This window comes from Pelecanus crispus, chromosome 26 (assembly GCF_030463565.1).
Source record: "Pelecanus crispus isolate bPelCri1 chromosome 26, bPelCri1.pri, whole genome shotgun sequence".
NCBI classification, from domain to species: Eukaryota; Metazoa; Chordata; class Aves; order Pelecaniformes; family Pelecanidae; genus Pelecanus; species Pelecanus crispus.
The window spans coordinates 139,025-148,549 of NC_134668.1; the positions used below are offsets into that span (position 1 = coordinate 139,025).

The 9,525-nt window shown below is 72.2% G+C and overlaps 1 protein-coding gene across 1 annotated transcript in view; it reads right to left on the reverse strand.

The window, feature by feature from the left end:
• Window positions 1-8,315, reverse strand: part of B4GALNT1 (beta-1,4-N-acetyl-galactosaminyltransferase 1) — a 9,318-nt gene extending 1,003 nt beyond the window's left edge. Inside the window, exons 1-7 of the mRNA XM_075724854.1 lie at window positions 8,110-8,315; window positions 6,913-7,086; window positions 5,232-5,338; window positions 4,304-4,341; window positions 3,223-3,403; window positions 2,922-3,017; window positions 121-308 (exon numbers count right to left, since the gene is read on the reverse strand). Coding sequence (XP_075580969.1) covers window positions 121-308; window positions 2,922-3,017; window positions 3,223-3,403; window positions 4,304-4,341; window positions 5,232-5,338; window positions 6,913-7,086; window positions 8,110-8,315 — 990 coding nt within the window. The remainder of the gene's footprint in view (window positions 1-120; window positions 309-2,921; window positions 3,018-3,222; window positions 3,404-4,303; window positions 4,342-5,231; window positions 5,339-6,912; window positions 7,087-8,109) is intronic.
• Window positions 8,316-9,525: the final 1,210 nt, after the last annotated feature.

Genomic DNA, 9,525 nt, shown 5'->3' on the forward strand with positions numbered 1-9,525 from the left:
ACCTCTGCCAGCGCCCCCCCCCCCCCATGTCCCCACACCTCTGCCAGCCCCCCCCCATGTCCCCTCTCCCCGGGGTCCCCCAGCCCCCCAGCCCTCCCCCAAACTCCCCCAGCCCCCCACCTTGCCGAAGGGCATGAGGTAGTGCTCGAGGTGGGGGCCCTGCAGGGGCTCGGGGCGCTGGCTGTCATCGGCCACCACGATGGTGACGGAGGGGTAGAAGCGGCGGATGCTGGCGATGAGCCCCCGCAGCTTGTCGTAGCGCAGGAAGGTCTTGGTGGCGATGGTCACCAGCGCCGTGATGTTGTACCCTGCCGCAGGGGGGGCGTCAGCCAGGGGGGTGGCTGGGGGCACTGGGAGGACCGGGGCACCCGCACTGGGAGGACTGGGACGCCCCGGCGCTGGGCTGGGCACCCCAACACTGGGAGGACTGGGACACCCCGGCACTGGGAGGACTGGGACGCCCCGGCGCTGGGCTGGGCACCCCAACACTGGGAGGACTGGGACGCCCCGGCACTGGGAGGACTGGGACGCCCCGGCGCTGGGAGGACTGGGATGCCCCAGCGCTGGGCTGGGCACCCCAACACTGGGAGGACTGGGACGCCCCGGCACTGGGAGGACTGGGATGCCCCGGCGCTGGGCTGGGCACCCCAACACTGGGAGGACTGGGACGCCCCGGCGCTGGGCTGGGGCACCCCAACACTGGGAGGACTGGGACGCCCCGGCACTGGGCTGGTCACCCGCACTGGGAGGACTGGGATGCCCCGGCACTGGGAGGACTGGGACGCCCCGGCACTGGGAGGACTGGGACGCCCCGGCGCTGGGCTGGGCACCCCAACACTGGGAGGACTGGGACGCCCCGGCACTGGGAGGACTGGGATGCCCCGGCACTGGGCTGGGCACCCTGACACTGGGAGGACTGGGACGCCCCGGCACTGGGAGGACTGGGATGCCCCGGCACTGGGCTGGGCACCCCGACACTGGGAGGACTGGGACGCCCCGGCACTGGGAGGACTGGGATGCCCCGGCGCAGGGCTGGGCACCCCAACACTGGGAGGACTGGGATGCCCCGGCACTGGGAGGACTGGGATTCCCCGGCGCTGGGCTGGGCACCCCAACACTGGGAGGACTGGGACGCCCCGGCGCTGGGCTGGTCACCCGCACTGGGAGGACTGGGATGCCCCGGCACTGGGAGGACTGGGATGCCCCGGCACTGGGCTGGGCACCCCAACACTGGGAGGACTGGGACGCCCCGGCACTGGGAGGACTGGGATTCCCCGGCACTGGGCTGGGCACCCCAACACTGGGAGGACTGGGATGCCCCGGCACTGGGGAGGACTGGGATGCCCCAGCGCTGGGCTGGGGCACCCCAAACACTGGGAGGACTGGGACGCCCCGGCGCTGGGCTGGTCACCCGCACTGGGAGGACTGGGATGCCCCGGCACTGGGAGGACTGGGATGCCCCGGCGCTGGGCTGGGCACCCCAACACTGGGAGGACTGGGACGCCCCGGCACTGGGCTGGGCACCCCAACACTGGGAGGACTGGGACGCCCCGGCGCTGGGCTGGGCACCCCAACACTGGGAGGACTGGGACGCCCCGGCACTGGGCTGGGCACCCCAACACTGGGAGGACTGGGATGCCCCGGCACTGGGAGGACTGGGATGCCCCGGCACTGGGCTGGGCACCCCAACACTGGGAGGACTGGGACGCCCCGGCACTGGGAGGACTGGGATGCCCCAGCGCTGGGCTGGGCACCCCAACACTGGGAGGACTGGGACGCCCCGGCACTGGGCTGGGCACCCCAACACTGGGAGGACTGGGACGCCCCGGCGCTGGGCTGGGCACCCCAACACTGGGAGGACTGGGACACCCCGGCACTGGGCTGGGCACCCCAACACTGGGAGGACTGGGACGCCCCGGCACTGGGAGGACTGGGACGCCCCGGCACTGGGCTGGGCACCCCAACACTGGGAGGACTGGGACGCCCCGGCACTGGGAGGACTGGGATGCCCCGGCGCTGGGCTGGGCACCCCAACACTGGGAGGACTGGGACGCCCCGGTGCTGGGCTGGGCACCCCAACACTGGGAGGACTGGGACGCCCCGGCACTGGGCTGGTCACCCGCACTGGGAGGACTGGGATGCCCCGGCACTGGGAGGACTGGGACGCCCCAACACTGGGAGGACTGGGACGCCCCGGCGCTGGGCTGGGCACCCCAACACTGGGAGGACTGGGACGCCCCGGCACTGGGCTGGGCACCCCAACACTGGGAGGACTGGGATGCCCCGGCACTGGGAGGACTGGGATGCCCCGGCACTGGGCTGGGCACCCCAACACTGGGAGGACTGGGATGCCCCGGCACTGGGAGGACTGGGATGCCCCGGCACTGGGCTGGGCACCCCAACACTGGGAGGACTGGGACGCCCCGGCGCTGGGCTGGGCACCCCAACACTGGGAGGACTGGGACGCCCCGGCACTGGGCTGGTCACCCCGCACTGGGAGGACTGGGATGCCCCGGCACTGGGAGGACTGGGACGCCCCAACACTGGGAGGACTGGGACGCCCCGGCGCTGGGCTGGGCACCCCAACACTGGGAGGACTGGGACGCCCCGGCACTGGGAGGACTGGGATGCCCCGGCACTGGGCTGGGCACCCCAACACTGGGAGGACTGGGATGCCCCGGCACTGGGAGGGACTGGGATGCCCCGGCACTGGGAGGACTGGGATGCCCCGGCACTGGGCTGGGCACCCCAACACTGGGAGGCACTGGGACGATGGGGAGCTGCAGGACTGGGAAGGCCGGGCCCCCCAGCACCAGGCTGGGCACCCCACACTGGGGGGACTGCCCCCCCCCACTGGGAGGACTGGTTTTGGGGTGCACGGGGGGTTCCCCGTGGCTCACCTCCATCCCCGTCCCCGTCGCTGTCGCCGGGGGGGCCGGGGCCGTAGAGGCGGGGGGTGGGCGGGTGCCGGATGCGGATGGCGAAGGCGGCGTCGTGCCCGTCGGTGGAGAACTGCACTGGAAGGCCAACGGGGCGCTGGGTGTCCCGGGCGGCGTCACCCGCCCGCCTCAGGGTGCCCTGCGCCCTTGGCTGGCACGCGGCGTCACCGAGCCCGGCCGTGCCGCCGCCGCGGCGCTCCCCGGCGCAGGGACCCCCCGTGGCGCCCGCGCCCACCCAGGGCCCACCCGCGGCACCCCGGGGCCGGCCCCCCGCAGCACCCACCGATGTCGGCGGTGTCGGGGTGGAAGAGGGTGTTGGTGTAGGTGACGAACTGCAGCTGGCGGTTCAGGTGGTCCGGGTGGGCGGCGGCCAGCGAGAGGTGGGGCTGCCCCTCCCCCCGCAGCTCCACGCCCTCCACCACGGCCGCCACCGCCAGCGTCCCCATGGTGGCCGTCAGGTTCACCTGCCAGGGAGGGGGTGTGGGGGGACCAGGGGGGCCACGCCTGGGCACCCCCCGCACCTGGGGGGCTGCTGTACCCAGGCAGGAGCACGCCCTGCCCACCCCCTGCCCACGCTGGATCGCGGCCCATCCACACCCTGCCCACCCCCTGCCCACGCAGGATCACCCCCTGCCCACCCCCTGCCCACGCCCCATCTACGCCCTGCCCACGCAGGATCACGCCCTGCCCACGGCCCATCTACGCCCTGCCCACCCCCTGCCCACCCCCTGCCCACGCAGGATCACGCCCCATCCACACCCTGCCCACGCAGGATCACCCCCTGCCCACCCCCCTGCCCACCCCCTGCCCACGCCCCATCTACGCCCTGCCCACGCAGGATCACGCCCTGCCCATGCCCTGCCCATGCCCTGCCCACGCCCCATCCACCCCCTGCCCACGCCCTGCCCACGCCCCATCCACCCCCTGCCCACCCCCTGCCCACGCCCTTCCCACCCCCTGCCCACGCAGGATCACGCCCTGCCCACGCCCCATCCACCCCCTGCCCACCCCCTGCCCCACCCCCTGCCCACGCCCCATCCACCCCCCTGCCCACCCCCTGCCCACCCCCTGCCCACGCCCCATCCACCCCCTGCCCACCCCCTGCCCACCCCCTGCCCACGCCCTGCCCACGCCCTGCCCACCCCCTGCCCACCCCCTGCCCACGCAGGATCACCCCCTGCCCACCCCCTGCCCAGCCCCTGCCCACGCCCTGCCCACGCCCTGCCCACCCCCTGCCCACCCCCTGCCCACCCCCTGCCCACGCCCCATCCACCCCCTGCCCACCCCCTGCCCACCCCCCTGCCCACGCCCCATCCACCCCCTGCCCACCCCCTGCCCACGCCCTGCCCACCCCCTGCCCTCACCTGGTAGATTTTCCTGCCCGTTGCCTGCAGGCTGAGCCCTGCGGGGCCACAGACGCGGGGAGGTGAGCGGGGCCGGGGGCTCCCACCCAAAGCCTCCTGGGGGGGTCACCCCCTGCCCCCCCATGTGCATCCTGCCCCCCATGGTCCCAGGCCTCCCCAGTGCCCCCCGTGCCCCACATCCCTCCCTGCGCCCCCCATCTGCGCTCACCCCCCCCTTGACCCTGTGCCCCCCCAATGCTACTGTACCCCCCCACCCCGTGCCCCCCCAATCCTCCCGTGGCCCCCCCGTCCTCCCGTGGCCCCCCAATCCTCCCGTGCCCCCCCCGTTCTCCTGTGGCCCCCCGTCCTCCTGTGGCCCCCCCAATCCTCCCGTGCCCCCTCGTCCTCCCGTGGCCCCCCAATCCTCCCGTGCCCCCCCAATCCTCCCGTGCCCCCTCGTCCTCCCGTGGCCCCCCAATCCTCCCATGCCCCCCCATCCTCCCGTGGCCCCCCAATCCTCCTGTGCCCCCCCCGTCCTCCCATGCCCCCCCATCCTCCCGTGGCCCCCCAATCCTCCCGTGCCCCCCCATCCTCCCATGCCCCCCCCATCCTCCCGTGGCCCCCCAATCCTCCCGTGCCCCCCCATCCTCCCGTGGCCCCCCAATCCTCCCGTGCCCCCCCGTCCTCCCATGCCCCCCCAGCCCTCCCGTGCCCCCCACTCCTCCCGTGCCCCCCCAATCCTCCCGTGACCCCCAGCCCTCCCATGCCCCCCCAATCCTCCCATGCCCCCCAATCCTCCCATGCCCCCCAGCCCTCCCGTGCCCCCCCGTCCTCCCATGCCCCCCCCAATCCTCCCATGCCCCCCCAATCCTCCCATGCCCCCCAGTCCTCCCGTGCCCCCCACTCCTCCCGTGCCCCCCAGCCCTCCCGTGCCCCCCATGCCCCTCACCGGGCACCAGGACGGTCTGCAGCGGCCGCACCTCCACGCCCTGGGCCGGGTACTCGAGGGGGGAGTTGGCGCGGACGATGAGCAGCCGGTCGGCCGGGGACTGCACCCTGCGGGGGGGGCTCAGGACCATCCTGCCCCACACCACCCCGCCCCACAGCAAGCCCCGGGGCCCCCCACCCTGCCCCACACTGGGTCCCTGGGGGTCCCACCCTGCCCCACGGTGACCCGGGGGGTCCCACCATGTCCTACACTGACCCTGGGGGGTCCCACCCTGCCCCACGTTGACCCTGGGGGTCCCACCATGTCCTACACTGACCCTGGGGGTCCCACCCTGCCCCATGTTGACCCTGGGGGTCCCACCATGTCCTACACTGACCCTGGGGGTCCCACCCTGCCCCACGTTGACCCTGGGGGGGTCCCACCCTGCCCCACGTTGACCCTGGGGGTCCCACCATGTCCTACACTGACCCTGGGGGTCCCACCCTGCCACATGGTGACCGTGGGGGTCCCACCATGTCCTACACTGACCCTGGGGGTCCCACCCTGCCCCACACCGACCCCAGGAGGTCCCACCCTGCCCTGCCCCACGTTGACCCTGGGGGTCCCACCATGTCCTACACTGACCCTGGGGGTCCCACCCTGCCCCACGTTGACCCTGGGGGTCCCACCATGTCCTACACTGACCCTGGGGGGTCCCACCCTGCCCCACGTTGACCCTGGGGGTCCCACCATGTCCTACACTGACCCTGGGGGTCCCACCCTGCCCCACGTTGACCCTGGGGGGGTCCCACCCTGCCCCACGTTGACCCTGGGGGTCCCACCATGTCCTACACTGACCCTGGGGGTCCCACCCTGCCCCACGTTGACCCTGGTGGTCCCACCATGTCCTACGGTGACCCTGGGGGGTCCCACCCTGCCCCACGTTGACCCTGGGGGTCCCACCATGTCCTACACTGACCCTGGGTGTCCCACCCTGCCCCATGGTGACCGTGGGGGTCCCACCATGTCCTACACTGACCCTGGGGGTCCCACCCTGCCCCACACCGACCCCAGGAGGTCCCACCCTGCCCTGCCCAAGTTCACCCTGGGGGTCCCACCATGTCCTACACTGACCCTGGGGGTCCCACCCTGCCCCACGTTGACCCTGGGGGTCCCACCATGTCCTACACTGACCCTGGGGGTCCCACCCTGCCCCACGTTGACCCTGGGGGGGTCCCACCCTGCCCCACGTTGACCCTGGGGGTCCCACCATGTCCTACACTGACCCTGGGGGTCCCACCCTGCCCCACGTTGACCCTGGTGGTCCCACCATGTCCTACGGTGACCCTGGGGGGTCCCACCCTGCCCCACGTTGACCCTGGGGGTCCCACCATGTCCTACACTGACCCGGGGGGTCCCACCCTGCCCCACGGTGACCCTGGTGGTCCCACCATGTCCTACGGTGACCCTGGGGGGGTCCCACCCTGCCCCACGTTGACCCTGGGGGTCCCACCATGTCCTACACTGACCCTGGGGGGTCCCACCCTGCCCCACGTTGACCCTGGGGGTCCCACCCTGCCCCACACTGACCCTGGGGGTCCCACCCTGCCCCATGCTGATCCCGGGGGGTCCCACCCTGCCCTGCACTGACAGGCAGGGGACTGGGGGTCCCTCGGCCCCGCCGGCGGGGCTCCCCGCTCACCGCAGGCGGTAGCTGTGGTACTCGCGCTCCCGCTGGCGCTGCAGGCGGGGCCGCTCGCCGGGGGCGAAGGCGCTGGCGAAGTCGACGCCGGGGCCCTGCCCGAAGAGCTGCCGCTGGAGGGGCAGCGCCAGCCCCGGCTCGGCCTCGCAGGAGCAGCCGTTCCTGGGCAGCAGCCTGCCCCGCGCGCCGTCACCGCGCCCGCTCCGCACCCACGGGCGGGGGACGATGCCCCCCATGCCCGGCCACCGCCCCCGCGCCTGCCCCGGCACCACCGGTACCACCCAGGACCCCCCAGGAGCGCCCGCCGCCGCCCCAGCGTCGCCCACCCCGCCACCTCCCCATCACCCCCTTCCCAGGGCGCCCTCATCCCCATGGGTGCCCCCAGCCCCACCCTGGGGTGCCCCCATCCCTGTGAGCCCTGGACCCCCACCCGTGGGTACCCCCACCCATGGGTACCCCCACCCGTGGGTACCCCCACCCGTGGGTGCCCCCAGCCCATGAGTGCTGCCACCCCACGGGTGCCCCAGCCCCCAAACATGGGTGCCCCCACCCTGCAGTGCCCCCAGCCCATGGAATCCCAGCCCCCACCCTGGGGTGCCCCCATCCCTGTGAGCCCTGGACTCCCCACCCGTGGGTGCCCCCACCCTTGGGTACCCCCACCCTTGGGTACCCCCACCCATGGGTGCCCCCACCCGTGGGTGCCCCCACCCATGGGTACCCCCACCCGTGGGTACCCCCACCCGTGGGTGCTGCCACCCCACGGGTGCCCCAGCCCCCAAACATGGGTGCCCCCACCCTGCAGTGCCCCCAGCCCATGGAATCCCAGCCCCCACCCTGGGGTGCCCCCATCCCTGTGAGCCCTGGACTCCCCACCCGTGGGTGCCCCCACCCTTGGGTACCCCCACCCTTGGGTGCCCCCACCCGTGGGTGCCCCCACCCATGGGTACCCCCACCCGTGGGTACCCCCACCCGTGGGTGCTGCCACCCCACGGGTGCCCCAGCCCCCAAACATGGGTGCCCCCACCCTGCAGTGCCCCCAGCCCATGGAACCCCAGCCCCCGCCCATGGGTGCCCCCACCCTCATGGGGTGGCCCCAAGCCCTGGGAGTTCCAGCCCCCACCCGTGGGTGCTGCCACCACCCCATGGGCGCCCCAGCCCCCACCCACGGGTGCCCCCGCGGCCGGCGCAGGTCCTTACTCCATGACCTCCTCCTTGAGGCGGAAGGGGACGTGGGGGTAGGAGCGGGCGTGGGGGGGCGGGGGCGGGGGCAGCAGGCGCTCGGGGGGCGGGCGCCGCAGGTCGATGCTGGGGGGGCCCTTGGGCGCCCAGAGGTGCAGGTAGAGCGCGGCCAGCGAGGCCGTGGCCAGCAGCAGCAGGCAGAGCGGCTTCTGCGCCCCCCGCATCCTGGGCGCGGGCGGGGCCGGCTGGGGGGACCCCCGTCAGCCCCTGCCCCGCGCAACCAGTGCAAACTGGGGCAAACTGGGGCAGACTGGGGCAAACCGGGGCAAACCGGGGCAAACTGGTGCAAACCGGTGCAACCCAAACTGGGGCGAAACAGTGCAACCAGTGCAACCCAGTGCAAGCCAGTGCAACCACTGCAACCAGTGCAACCAGTGCAAGCCAGTGCAACCGGTGCAACCAGTGCAACCAGTGCAAACCGGGGCAAACCGGGGCAAACCGGGGCAAACCGGGGCAAACTGGTGCAAACCGGTGCAACCCAAACTGGTGCGAAACAGTGCAACCAGTGCAAACCAGTGCAACCAGTGCAAGCCAGTGCAACCAGTGCAACCAGTGCAACCAGTGCAAGCCAGTGCAACCACTGCAACCAGTGCAAACCAGTGCAACCAGTGCAACCAGTGCAAACTGGGGCAAACTGGGGCAGACTGGGGCAAACCGGGGCAAACTGGTGCGAAACAGTGCAAACCAGTGCAACCAGTGCAAACCAGTGCAAACCAGTGCAACCAGTGCAACCAGTGCAAACCAGTGCAACCAGTGCAAGCCAGTGCAACCAGTGCAAGCCAGTGCAAACCAGTGCAACCAGTGCAAACTGGGGCAGACTGGGGCAAACCGGGGCAAACTGGTGCGAAACAGTGCAAACCAGTGCAACCAGTGCAAACCAGTGCAAACCAGTGCAAACCAGTGCAACCAGTGCAAGCCAGCGCAACCGGTGCAACCGGTGCAACCAGTGCAACCAGTGCAACCAGTGCAAACTGGGGCAAACCTGGGGCAAACCGGTGCAACCCAGGGCAAACTGGTGCGAAACAGTGCAAACCAGTGCAACCAGTGCAAACCAGTGCAAACCAGTGCAACCAGTGCAAGCCAGCGCAACCGGTGCAACCCGTGCAACCAGTGCAAACCAGGGCAAACCAATGCAACCAGTGCAAACCAGGGCAAACCAGTGCAACTGGTGCAACTGGTGCAAACCAGTGCAAACCAGTGCAACCCAGGGCAAACCAATGCAACCGGTGCAAACCAGTACAACCAGTGCAAACCGGTGCAACCAGTGCAACCGGTGCAACCGGTGCAAACCAGAGCAACCTATTGCCCCCAGCACCTCCCAGTGCCCCCAGCACCTCCCGGCGCAAGCCAGTGCCCCCATTGCAAACCAGTGCA